The 14987-nt window shown below is 39.9% G+C and overlaps 1 protein-coding gene across 1 annotated transcript in view; it reads right to left on the bottom strand.

Annotated features, from left to right (window-relative positions):
• Positions 1-28: 28 nt before the first annotated feature.
• The window catches only part of LOC139735035 (uncharacterized), a 68573-nt gene continuing 53614 nt past the window's right edge, over positions 29-14987 (bottom strand). The window contains exons 5-7 of the mRNA XM_071645810.1: positions 11217-11284; positions 7750-7814; positions 29-957 (exon numbers count right to left, since the gene is read on the bottom strand). Of these exons, the coding sequence (XP_071501911.1) occupies positions 29-957; positions 7750-7814; positions 11217-11284 (1062 nt within the window). The remainder of the gene's footprint in view (positions 958-7749; positions 7815-11216; positions 11285-14987) is intronic.

The raw sequence follows: 14987 nt of genomic DNA, 5'->3' as shown, positions 1-14987 counted from the left end.
GGTGGGCCTCACAAGGTAGCAGGAAATCCTAGACGGGGAACTTCATGGAATGGCTTGGGAATGCATGGTTCGTCATGTGCATATTCATGTTCATACTCATCGCGTCCGTCGCGTTGCTATGGCCACTGTGATGCAGGAACTGCGCGGATGCGTGAATGGATGACATGCTGTTGCACGTGGGGAAGGGCGTCTGTTGGGCGAGGTGTCGGGCGTGGGCCTGGGCTTGGTGCGCGGCGTGCAGGTGGCTGCCCAGCCCGCTGGAAGAGTGATGATGGTAACCCGTATTGCTGGTGTTGTACATAGACGTCGCCGTCGTGTGGGGCTCGAAGGACTGCATGTACATGCCGCTTGACCCTTGCAGGCCGAGACCTTGTCCTGAGCAATAGCTTTGGCTCTGCATACTTCCCATAGTAGCCATTGACCTGGCCGAGTAGCCGGGGTGTACGCTGTCCTTGGCCATTTGCGCTACTGCTAACGCGGTAGCCGGCTGCACCGACGCGAGGCTCGCATCTTCCATGACGCCGTCTTGGGGGTAACACGACGACAGCCCGTCCACCATACTACCAGTCGTACCGCTGTTGTAATCAGACAGTCGCGCGTCGCACGCATTCACGCCGCCGTCGACGCCACCACCGAGTCCATTACTGCTCAACCTCCGTTTCGACACCGACTGCCCGAGAGACGACCCCGACTTGGACATCGACCGCTGTTTACCCATGTCGTCACCGAGTCCGTCCGACGTATGACCCATTTGGCTACCATCTAGGGAGTCGACGTTGAAGCCGAGTCCATTGTCGGGTGACGTGCATCCAAGTTGGCTCCCTGAGGGCTCGCCGGCTGAACCGCCTGTACCGGATCCGAGATCCGCTCCGAGAATCCCGCAGTTGTCGGATTTCTCCTTCTTGGTTACCGAATAATCCGACTTGCTTCTGTCACCACCCGTGTTGTCGTTCACATCTGTAATACAGATTAAAGAAAAACAGACATGAAAAATATAAGTTCGTATGCAAGAACAATTTTAGTCGTATAAGAATGACAGTAAGGAAATTTGGGATTCTTTTTTATATTCATATGCCTTTCCTTTTGAACCTCACAATCAAGTAGTCGATACTTACGCAAAAACAAACAAACAAACAAACAAGCAAAACACCAAACACTTCGGAGATGATTCGAGTTTGCTGAGTACAAGCCATTCCACAGTCTCTTATTCTATACTGATGTTCAATTTGTCGCTTGTAAGTAGGGGAAATATTGCATTGAAGGGTTTCGATCGTTTGATTACATGTACATCTTCCGTTAAAACTACATTATGGTAATGCATGTATAGGCCTACCAGGCAAAAGTCAGAAGGCAATTAGACCTACGCGTCCTGATACTGGTATTTCCCCCATGGATCTCCCTGAGATTGTTGTAGACGTCTTTATTGATGTAAGAGTTTGGAATATAATACAGTTGGTCACGTGGACCCTTCAAGAGAGTCACGTGGGGAGGTTTCAGCGAACAACATCCATGTTTTATCTATCGGATAAAGATAATGGGTTCTAAAATGCCGTTAATGACAAACAACACTTAAGCACGCCGACATGTTCGATGCGTTATGCCTACGATCCACTTAAAGTAATCGATAGATATTGACATGAAACCTTTATGCACGCATTAGGGAAGGTGGGGGGGGGGGATGGAGAAGCGAGAACTGTGTATGTCACGTGATTTACCAACGTCGCTTTTATAACGTTCCTGACACAAAGGCATCACTGTTTTCTCTCCATACTTATGATACGTTAACATAAACATTTTACGCATTCCTTGATAACTAATGTGATTTCACTGACGTGCGTGTGCGCACCTGTTTGTGTGTGTGTGTGTGTGTGTGTGTGTGTGTGTGCGTGTGTATGTTTGTGTGTGCATGTTCGTTTTTTTTTCTTGAAACTGAAACATTTACTGAGCGGAAAAAGGAACAAGATTACACTCTCTATCACTTTAAGGTGTCTCACATTACAATGTTGGGGTATGCTCTCTTCAAGCACGGCTCGTCACCATCCGGTTGTCACTGCTTGACAGCATGCAACCCGTGTTCTACTCAATACGGGAATCTGTTGGTCCCGAGCGAATTCTTGGTCGTGTACATTCTCTCTCCTCACCCCCTCCCCCACCCCAATCCCTCCCAACTCCCCCCTCCCTTCCTGGTGCTTCCCAATGAGATGATGCTATACCAGTGAGTGTATTCGCGGATGCTTCGGCTTATAACTTGAGGAGTGAGGGATGCAGTGCTCTATGTCTGCACCCTCCAGCTCGACCCATGACGGAAAGACAGAGCAAGATGAAGCCCAAGCAGCATCCATCTTAAATTCGCTGCCCCCATACATCATGGGGGAGTAGAGTGGAGTCAGCCCCGCTGATCTATCTTCTCTTTTCTGCTGCGCTACTTGCTTACATCCCTCCATCGCTTTATATGTTCCTATATATGCACCCGTGGAAACATGCGCATCAAAGCAGAAAATTAAAACTATCGGGAGACAAGGGTGTTGTTGGTATCCCCACTTTTTGATGCCGCCACACGTGGTGGGGGATAGCTTCATCATCGGCTTGTAATAGCTGGTTAATTGGACGTTAATTTATGCAGATTACAAATTTGAAGATATTTGAAGGAAGTCTCGCGACTGTAAATCCCTCGGGCTTTTGCTTTTGAATAATACATCGGATTCCTACGCCATCGTTTTGTTATGTTTTCCACCCCCGTTAAATATTTCTCCGTCTTCGTGCCAGTTTGACCATTAGAAATCACGTCGTGCGTGGTGTACAATAACAATCCATTCTTTTAAATGTATACACCAACGCACTTGCCTTTGTTCATGACAAATGAAAACACGCCTTTATTCTTCTTATAGCACAAATTTGGCAGTCAATTGCATTCCTATGGCAACAAAATAAACCGGATGTGATACGATAGGTTTCGTTATGGCTACCTCATGAAAACAATCTGAAGCCAGAAAAAACAATTACTCACGAGAACACTCCTTAGACAGCAAGTAAATCATAAACGTATTTTCTTTTTCAGTCTTACATTTTTGTGTTGTGAGCAAAATGCTATAAATGTATTTATATAAATCATTTAAAGTCTACGTTTCAAACGATTCTATACCTCACAAAGCTGGATTGCACTCAATGGGCCGGGATTACACATAAATATCATTATTTCCTTTCCTTGTGAACAAAAGCGTCATCTTTAATTTCATATTTGATACTATATGCAGTTTCCATGACAAATATAAGAACATGTGGGCCACATCATGTGATGTATTGATATAACAAGTTTGTAAACAGTATAATTTCAAATAGAGATTTGAGTCTGCATGGTGTTGGCATTGACTTTTCTGTGTTATCTATTATTGTGCAGAACATTTTCACCTGGTTCTATCTCGAATTCTGCGGTAATGATCTCTTTATTTCATTTTTATATCACTTTATCTCCATATCTGCTTAAAAATAGCAAACTCCAAATCGCACACAAATAACGCATTCAACATAGACAAAACATTACACATACACACACACGCACGCACACCAACACACACACGCGCGCGCGCGCGCGCACACACACACACACACACACCAGTTACAAAAGCACACAAAGTAAACTAAACCAAACTAAACAAAACCAAACTAAACAAAATGAACTGAAATTAGATTATTGTCGACACATGTATGATATCATGACGGTGTCAGCAATAAACCAAAGACTATATAATTCTATTATTATATAATTTTGTAAACTCTATAAGACTAATCTTTCATTTAGTCATTATGTCCATGTAGATATTGATATAATACTAGTATGGGATGGAGCATTAGGCGTGACCTAACGTAATATCTTGAGTTTTAGGAACAATTGTGATATACTAAACTACTGGTTAAATTCATATTAAAGTATTTTGTCTGTTTGTTTACTTGTTAGTTTGTTAGCGGGTGTATGTGTGAGACTTTCTGTGACAGAATGTAGCCTAACGCTCAACTTCATTTCATTTGTTTGATTTTGTTATCCGTTATAACTTTATATCACTCTCTTTTTTTTTAAGAGAAGCTGGAGAGAAAAAAGGGAGCGCATAAAAAGACTTTTTGTCTAATATAAACTCCTTTGGAAGAAGATGATTACAAAATCAAAGAAAACAAATATCTTTTGTTGTTTTCTAATGGGTTGCTACAGAATTGACGTGTGTGTCATGTTATCGCGGAGAATTGGAAATATTATCAATGCGACATGTTTCGTTGTGTGAGTGACTTCCGTGTGGGTGCATATCAAATAGCATAGACATATAGGACGCTTGGGGAATGAGCAGAAAGAGAGAAGTATAGAAAAACAACAACAACTACAAAGATGGTGCAAAAGGGAATTTAGAGACGGGGAGAGATAGAGGAAGAGAGAGTCTGCCTTTTGTTCATTGCATTTTGATGGAGGGATGAAAGGGAAGAAGGAAAAGGGAGGACAAAATAATTCCCATCTGCGGATAACACACGCTTCAGTCTTGCCCCTGCTAAAACATTGATATCTCATTTAATATTCTATGAAACTTAGATGCCGCGGAGCTAGCTGTCCGTGACGGCATGATGCATTAGCAGGCAGGGCCCTGGCGGAGAGCTACGGGAGCATGAAGCGTAGCGAACTACCCTATTCTCCCCACCTCTTGCTACGGCAGCTGATGCTAAATAAGTTACTCTTATGTGTCTTCCCTCCCTTTTTACCTAGAGAAAAAAAAAGACTCTCTATCCTCGTTTCCTTGTATCTTAACAAACATCACCCATTTACTTCGAAGTTACGTAATCTTTTTTGGCTCTATTTCTTGCTTATATCTGCATAGACTTTTTAGATACTATAGTTTTCACTCTGTCGCAGTTAATTACACCCTCCATTAGACACGTGAGGATGCTAAACTAACATCTTCTGCAATCCCTGTTCATCATAACCCATCAGTGCTCTCACTTTCAAGCAACGCTCCTAAGTCCTGCAAATCCTCTTGTATCAATAAGATATCGTTCCGCACTCGAAATTCTCTTGGAAAGGTTTTCTTTCTTTTCTATAAACATGATAAATGTGTACAGATATAATGATGATTGCATCACGTAGTTAGAAATCTCACTCTACATGTATAAGCATTATTTATTTTTCTACATCTTCTCTGTTCTGTTAAAGTGAACGATAACTGGCTCCGTGAATATGGAAACATACACACCATATATACCTCATCACCGTGATATTGTCAGTACATGAACACACAAATACGTGCCTAAGCACACATAAACACGCAAAATTATTACACACTCTCCTAACACACATATACACACCCTCAAACGCACAAACACACACACTCACACTCAGCACATACACAAACATACACACGCATACACACACACGCACACACGCATGCCACATCATCTGCATGGGATAATTGTGTCATAATTGGGCAACGGCCGAGAAGAATCAAACAATTTACATCAGCTACCAGAACATCTGTTTATATGACGTCACAATAAGACGAAATTTACACAATGCAATATTATGCTACGTTGAACGGATATTGAATTCTGGATATTTTTGATTGGTTCAATGCGTTTCATTTCTCCGACGAACTGCTTGATATGTATAACAAACGGTAAATATATTCCAAAATTCCAATGAAAATATTCCGATGTATACCCAGGTAAAGGTTTACCTTGAGAGTATTTCGACAAGTAAGACGCTGACATTATGTAACGTAACACAGCAAATTACGCAATGATACAAGATGAGCCTAGGATAAGAATATAAACCTATGAAATGACATCTCAACAAATATATGAAGTAAACAAAATGAAAACAACAACCGACCGACATAATGGATGCGTGTAAGGATAAAAAGCCATCAAATGGATTGAGTACCGTCTTTTGAATTAAACGAAAGAGGATTAAAAATGCATGAGAATTCCGGCTTTTTCCCCATCCTGTGCTTTACATCATTGCTGTGCTGATCTTTACACGTCAATACAACGGGTGCCATAAATTCATACACATCGCAATTGGCCGTAAAACAATAATTATTTCAAACCCGCTGTGCACATTTCATCGGTCATAAATATTAATGGTTATTTAATAAAGAAAATATGTCTTCCCGGATTCCCGAGCGGAGGGTATACCGAAGGGAGAGGGTGAGATAAAGACAGAAAGAAAGAAAGAAAGAGAGGAGGGGGGGAGGGTGGGGGAAGAGAATGAGAAAAAGAAGGAGTAAGAAACAGAAGAAGAAGAAAAGGTGGACGGGGCATGCAAAACAACATGACATCAGGGAGAGAGAAAAAGGGAGCACCGAGAGGAGAAGCGAGATATCAGCGGAGAAAAGATGGCTGACATGTTTAAGGCGTAGAATTAGGGAGAAAAGAAAAATGGGGGTAATTAATAGCGACGGAAGCATCCTATTTGTGGGGACATTTACAAGAGCGAGAAGAGAGGTTAATAAACGAGATTTTAAGAGAGAAAATTAGGCATTTCAAGAAAGGTAACGTTTTCGTCAAGCTGGTAAATGCGGGGAAGTTGTTGTTGTTGTTGGTTTATTTTTTAGATAGAGGTTGTTGTTTAATTGCCCAAGAGTGACTGAGAGTCGGTCATTCTTTTTTCTTCTCTTTTTTTCTGGAAAAAAAAAGAATTTCAAGCAACTTGATATGAATTAAGTCTGGACAACTGATAATTCCTGAAACTTTACTAGATAAAAAAAGAGTGGTAGACAAAACACACAAGCAAAGTTGAATATGTGGTATATACATCACATGCGATATATATGATATGCTATATTGTCCATGGCCCTGAAAACGTATGACGCGTTGAAAATTTGCTGCAACCATTGTAAGTTGTTGGACGCTTGAAATACAATACAATCTCTTCTTTTTATCTTTTGTGCACTGGAACCAACACGAGGACTAAAATCCTCATCATGTGTACATATTATGCATATTCTACGTAATAATAATACACCTAGCTGGTGGTCAATAGCCAAGAAACACTGGCACTAATGGCGACAATTCAGATCTCTTGACAAAGACCAAGCAGGCCGAATGAATGGATAGAGCAACATCCAGGTAGCATTCATCTACTTTTTCCACCTAGCCCTACACGATGCTGTCACCTATTAGTATAAACGACATTTCTTGCACATTCTGATTATGTATGCATGCATATATCATGCATATACATATGCGTATATATAAGTATATGCATATACATAATATATGCGTATATATATATATATATATATATATATATATATGCATACACATATATCGAACATATGTTTGTATGTGTACAGGTGTGTTTGTATGTATGGATGAATGAATGTTATTATGTGTCATAGTCCTCTTCGTAGATGTCATGAGGACTGCGCTCGTATTATTCGAGTACTACAGAGGGATGTATAGGTACTTGCACATTGATATAAGCAGTTACAGGTTGAATCACATCAATGTTAAAGTGGACAATAAGCTATGTAAGCTAGCCAAAAAATATAGAAAATATAGAAACTCCTTGGAAATATAGCAGAATCATGAAGCAACGGCTGCAAAAAATCAACGATGGGGAAAACGTCTCACTACGATGGAAACAGTAGGAGGAGGAATTTCTCAAAAGGTGAATAATCCTCATGTGGTCGTTATTCCTTTCTCGAAGCTATACATTTTCTCCACTCCTTCTTATCCATCTCTTCTCCTCTGACTGAAATCTTTGGAGCTTACCTTTCTTCTCGTCATCCAGGTCTTCCATCTTGGAGTTGGACCTCTTGAGGGCCAGTCGTGATCCCCTGGAGGGTCAAATAATAATAGGGGAGAGAGAGAGAGAGAAGGTGAAAACGATCCCTCGCATGTTAAATGAAGACGGGGCTTGGAAAACGACAGGTTGAATAAGAGGAAAATAGATATATATAGAGAGAGAGAAGAGAGAGAGAGAGAGAGAGAGAGGGAGAGAGAAGACTTTGAAGAGAGAGACTGAAGGAGAGATAGATAGAGAGGAGATGAAGTCAGAGACGCACAAATATGTAGAAAGAAGGATAGAATGGCAATAAGGAGGAGTATATGATAGAGGAGAGAAAACGAGAGAAGAGAGAAGGCCTACCCTGAGGGCACTTGATTTATGCCCGACATCTCTCACTGCTCTAACGTTCGCTTAAACATGTCATGCCATAGAAGTTGCCCAAGACACGTGCACACACATACTCATACACACCCACTATATCTCTCCCTCTATATCTTTCTATTTTTTCTCTCCCTCTCTTTATGCATACATAAAGAGAGAGAGAGAGAGAGAGAGAGAAAACTCTACGCGTGGTATTTATATATCTATATATTCATTATATTCATATATTCATATATTACATACATATACCAAGTAAAGAACACAGAAACAAAAATACAAAAATGATTACAGAGTGGAAGCTCCTCTTGTCAATCGAGGAGATTTCCTCGTCGACGTCTATTCACAACTCATTCTCCACGAACCCACAAGTGTGTCATTTTGTTATCATCCATCTAGACGAGCTATCATCTCTATCTTTCGCGGAAGTCAGCAATACCATTACGACAAAAAAGAGAAAGTTAGAAATAATTATAACTTGGTCAAATGGGGAAATTTCTAGCCGCTCGCGAAATCGTTTCTTAAAAAACAACCAACTTATCTCGTGCTTTGCCCTCCCCTTTTTTGTGTGTGTATCTGACAAGAAATGTGAGATCTGATTTGGCGACAAAACCAGAGCGTTGTCTGTTAATGTCTTGTTCATAACTGATTAGGTATTGATGCGCTATGACGCAATTCTTAGATACTTGTTTCTAATTTGCACATCACAACGTTGAGCAACTTTATTATTTTATCACTATGTTGTTTTATAACGATACAAACAGTGAAAAGGGTATTCAGTCAATATAACAAGATATCATGTCATGATCTGTGACACTAATTGGACATTACCAACATTCACAAAATGCAGTGCTCTGTCAGTGGAATGTCTGAAAACTCATCAAAGGCAGTTAAAAAAAAAAAAAACTTTTAACGTAAGCGTTTTGCGTATGCTACAGATAAAGATTGATGAAAGCCACGATATGACAAAGTATCTGAGTAGTGATAGGGGAAGCACGAAGAAATCGAACCGCGTTAACTCCAAAATAATTTGTAAAATACAGGAAAGAGTGTCGAAGTGTGAGTCGCCGATTTTTTTTTTTTTTATCTTGCCAATTTACGTGTAATCATGACATGCGTTGATTATCATAATAAACTTTGTCATGAATTCAATTTACACAGTGCCCGCGATCGTCACTATTGAAAACAAAAACAAAGAAACAAAAACAAAGTCTAGCTGATCAGAGGGGACACTTCTTTCTTCGGGCTGCCACAATCTCCCGCGACACCTCTTCTGCTATGCATCGAGTTATGTTGAGTGCGAGGCAACAGCGATAGAAGCCACACCTTTCTAAACTCTCCTTCCGATGACGATCGCTCGGGGACGTCGGCCGCGAAACTATCGCCGGGACTCCCCCCTCCGTCGAGCTATCGTTTCCATTTCGCCCGTACGCGGCAGCCCCGATTGGCGAGTCGGTTGGATTGGATTTCAATCAATCCATCATGGTGTGTAGACCCCGTTCGTTCAACCCGATGTTCTAATCACCTTCCTAACAGCTTCCTGTTTGCCTGGGCCCTATATTTAGAGGCGGCCTCGCTCAATTTGTTTCCCATGATCGAACCCCTCTACGCAGCTCATCCTGTGATGCGACCCCATTTACAGCATCCCAACCAAATGCACGTCGTATATCTCTGTGACGGGCATTTCTGGACGATTCCAAAGTTGTCAGCAATTGTTATGAATAAATCATGCAGTGAGTTCATATCTTCCTCAGATGAAGATATCCCTGGTTCCCAGCGAAGACCCCGTACGTCTCTACTAACTCTCGACTCTGCACGCGGATCAATAATGATTCTAAAATCCATTTCCTGCCGAGCCATAGCCGCATTCGGGAGCATCATGACTAAAGTCTCTGTCGGAGCTATTTGCCAAACTAAAGCTTAGAATTGATATTTTGAAGAGATAAAAGAATACGTAAACAACCTGTCGCTCATCATAACAACTTTACTCAAGAGAAGCTCCCTCTAAAAATGTTTTGCAAAAAGATGGAATTGTAGGCCTACTTTTTGCTACTTATTTGTTTATATTTTTATTATATACATTATATATAATGAAGAGTTTGACAGCGAAACGAGTTAACTTTAACAATTTTGTTAATCAGAAATATTTGCCTCTAAAAATGTTTAGCAAAAAGATGGGTTTGTAGGCCTACTTTTTGCCACTTATTTGTATATATTCTTATACACAAAATGAAGAGTTTGACAGCAAAACGAATTAAATTCAACCATTTTGTTAATCAGAAATATTTGCCATTAAAGCCAGTAGAACGTAGAAGATATTAAGAATTTACGGGGTAGTTTAAATCAAACTTCAAGAAAGTTCCTTGCTATGTAACAAGTAAGGTATCACTAGCAAGGTTTTAGTTTTCTCCATCTGAAGATGAACTTAACTTTAAAATGTTTGGAAATAGCGCTTAGCCCATTTCATAAATATGTGTACATTGCCTTTGGTCGTGATTTTTTGTTGGATTTTTCACTTATATGATATATATATATATATATATATATATATATATATATATATACATATATTCTCATAATTCTTGATAATATGGCTTATGGTCTGCTGATGACAACCCCTGTTTTAATATATTTCCCCCAATCTTTTTATGTGACATGATAAAGAAAGCATTTTTGAGTTGTGTTGTACCATAGTCTCATTTCCACTTTTTTCTTCTTTTTCCATTTTTTTTTCTTTCTTTTTTCCTTCCTAAGTTAATTTCATGTCAGTTGACATTGGTTTCTTTGATTTTGTGTACGTATTTTCCGAGGGTCCCATACCCTACAAGCTTTGCTTTTTAGTGGGACCCTCCATTTCCATTCTAATCTTTGTATTATGTATATGTATACCTTAGAAAGGAATTTCTGTTGTTACTCGTGACCACGTGTACGTTTTCTTTGAAATTGTTACAAATATGTTCTGTAAATGTATTGTATATACTTTTCTCTGTTTATTCAATGGAAATGGAAATAAAATTGAAATTGAAAATTGAAATTGTTATCCTTGTGAAATAAGGTGGATAGGAGTACTCACCTTCTTGCCATTCCGTTGTCTCTGAAGCCCTTTGCAAACGGATTGTGGTCAATCTTTAGTTGAGTAATCTGTATGCAATAATCAAACAAACGAATATACAACTCTTGATTAATCACAATAATCACACTCTTCACATAATTATAGGCTCGAATTTACGAAGGTAGTTTAAACTTAGACCATGGCACAAATAGACTATGCTCCAGAATAAACGTTGAATTGGCGTAACTTTGACATGCGCGTATCAATGCGAGTTTGTTACTGAACGTCTGTTGGCATACGAAATCTGTCTATCGTATTTGAAACACGCAGAAAAAATTTGCATAAACCACGGTTTAGATTTAAACCACCTTCGTGAATTCGGGCCATTGCGTATCAGTTATCATGACGGAGCAGAAAAACAGTACAAAAAAAAAATAGCATGCTTGCCACCAGCCAAATGGAAGGAAATAATCAAGAATTGATAACTAAGAAAATATTGTTTTTTTTAAAGATAATATTGAAATACATTCATACCAGATGCACCTACTCAGTGTGAAACTTCTTCTTCTTCTTCTTCTTCTTCTTCTTCTTCTTCTTTTTCTTCTTCTTTTTCTTTTTCTTCTTCTTCTTTTTCTTCTTCTTCTTCTTCTTCTTCTTCTTCTTCTTCTGGTCAAGTCTGCCTCCTTCAATTAGCTAAAGATTCTTGCAGACTGTGAATGTTCCATGAATACCCCTACACTTAATTGCTTATCTTGTTGGTATCTTGGTGTGGCATGCAATAAGAATAAGTTCTTCTCCTTTGAATCTGTAAGGTATGGTACAACTAACATAGAAGGGCAATTCAGAATTGGATAATAACTTATAATGTATCAGAGAACTTCTTGATGAATCAAATGTGTACAGGAAGTAAGGAAGTGATGGGCGATGTGCCATAGTCAATATTATGTATAACACACACACACACACACACACACACACTCATATTATATATATATATATATATATATATATATATATATATATATATATATACATAACATTACACATACACAAATACATATATATTATATATATTTAATATACATCACAGTTTACGCGCACTAAAATAAACAGGCGGTGAAATAATCTATGTGACCACAAATCAGTTTAAACAAAGAACCTCACGATGGTCAATATCAAAGAGAGGGAGAGGGGGGGGGAGAGACAGAGAGAATGAAAGGGGGAAGGGAAAGGGGGCAGGGGGGGGGGGAGATAAACAATCTGGCTGCCCCCAATGCTCCCATATGTCCATCTAATAGTAATAGTCATGATAGTGCAATAGCGCACCCGAGTGAGATGGACCAAGGCAGCCGGTATCATCAACAGACTCGGCAGACCGGTTCCGCAACGAGACGCCGAGTGTCGGGAGGGAAGGTTCGACGAAAGACGCTTTCTTACCACTGGATGGATTGTATGGGAAAATCTATTTCTGGGACGATTAGGCTGATAGCACTGACCAATGGAGGGGAACCGGGCGGGAACGTATCGTGATAGTTTTAGTGAGAGAATGCCAGAAATATTAGTGGGAAAATAATCTAGAGAGAGAGGGGGAGAAATGGGGGATGGAGTAAAAACGGTATAGACATAGAGGGATGAGGAGAGAAGAGAGAGAGAGAGAAAGTTAGTTAGAGGGTCAGAGGAGAAGGAGAGAAATATATGAGTGCGAGAGAAAGATAAAGGAGCGAATCGTGAGAGATGATAGAAGCGTGATAGATGTTGGAGGTAGAATGTGAAGGAGAGATGAGATGAGGAGAGGAGAGAGAAATTTAGGAAGAGAGTCATAGGATATATATATATATATATATATATATATATATATGAGTGAGAAGAAGAGAAAGATAAAAGAGAGAATCGTGAGAGATGGTAGAAGGGTGATAGATGTTGGAGGTAGAATGTGAAGGAGAGATGAGATGAAGAGAGGAGAGAGAAATTTAGTAAGAGAGTTATAGGAGATAATATTATATATATATGAGTGAGAAGAAGAGAAAGATAAAAGAGAGAATCGTGAGAGATGGTAGAAGGGTGATAGATGTTGGAGGTAGAATGTGAAGGAGAGATGAGATGAAGAGAGGAGAGAGAAATTTAGTAAGAGAGTTATAGGAGATAATATTATATATATATGAGTGAGAAGAAGAGAAAGATAAAAGAGAGAATCGTGAGAGATGGTAGAAGCGTGATAGATGTTGGAGGTATAGAATGTGAAGGAAAAGTGAAACTGTAGAGAAAAAGCGGGGGAAAGAAGGATAAGGAGAGAGGGATATATATATATGTGTGTGTGTGTGTGTGTGTGCGTGTGTGTGGGTGTGTAACTTTACATACATATCTTCACTCAAACATCTTAACCCCTTATCATCTACTCTTACATTATTACATGTTACAATTTCATTTCACACTAACGAATCTGTCAAACTACACAATAAGCATACACATGTACTATATGACCATGATGACAAATAGAATATATAGGCCTATACGTAATAATTCATGTGTATTACATTACATATACCAAAAATATATGTTTAAAATAAACGTGTTTTTATTAAAAAAATGCAGTTCAAACTGGAAGATGAATTGTTTTATCATCGACAAAATAATAGAATATTTCCCGTTTTCCCCCACTATTCTTAATTTTGCACAGTGTACTGTCAAATAAAATCAACAGGAGTACAACATGCTGGAATATTTTACCAATTTCAATCACTTCTTATAGCTAGAATAGCTACTCTTACCAGTTTACGTATGCCCTTGGCAAAGTCCATCTTGTTGGGCAAATAAACATTAAAATTTGTTCAATCATATGATAGGATGAATTATGAATTTTAGCCAAAGATGATATCACGTCTTTTCATTGTTTGTTCCGTTATCCTTGTTCTCAAGACATTGTTGATTGAAGCAATTTGGAATAATTTCGTGTTGCTATTTTCACTGTCGGTTGTAAGTGGATGCCTGGCAACAATGTTACAGTTTTTGGTTCCAGCCACACTTTCTCCGCTTGATTTTTTTCTCAGCAAACAGTCTGAGCCGTGTGACCTCACTTAATCAACCAGTTAATTACGCTTTGCTTTTGCTCCTTCCACGAAATTATCTGACGCATAATGAGCTCTGAAATTGGGAATAGTGAATCTTCCTCTTTTATTCAGTCCTGCGTTTTTTCTTGTTTTTGTTTTCTTCCTTCTCGGGAGGCAGTGAGGGTCCAAAGCAGCGGAGCTTTCTTGCGACGTGCTCTAGGGAGCTGGGATTAGCCGAGTCTCAATTAACGTGTATTTAATATTCATAACTTGAGGCTAGCGGCCAACAGAGCGACGATAACGGTCCTGAAGCGGTAGTCGGTGTGCAGTCGGGTTGAACGAAGCGCGGGCTGCTCGGTCGCACGTCGTGAGGAGTCTCCCCCCTTCTCGGTTTTGTGAGGAATTGCCCGCCGCGTTCGGCTAGGCGAAGCAATGTCGCGTGACTGGCCCCATGTTTTTCAGCGAGGATTGCGATGTTCTGGGGCGTAATTATTTCGATTTTGGCGAGGGACTTGACCATTCTATTTACGCTCGCTCCAGTCCCGCGGGAATGCAGGGGCCCCCCTCAGGTCCCTGAAGTCTTCGCGCTGGAAACGATATGCATAGCGTAGTTCCCAATCAGCCGAGTCTGGCTTCTTTAAGGTTTAATTTCCATGCTTTCTGCACACGGATGGAGTGTGCAGCCTTCTGTAAAACTCAACTCTCTCTTCGGCTTAGATCCTTTTTGGCGGGAAACCTTCGCAAT

The sequence above is a fragment of the Diadema antillarum genome, unplaced genomic scaffold (genome assembly GCF_040938485.1).
Source record: "Diadema antillarum isolate AM-2024a unplaced genomic scaffold, OU_Dant_1.0 seq00000562_RagTag, whole genome shotgun sequence".
NCBI lineage: Eukaryota > Metazoa > Echinodermata > Echinoidea > Diadematoida > Diadematidae > Diadema > Diadema antillarum.
This window is presented reverse-complemented; position numbering and strand designations above follow the sequence as displayed.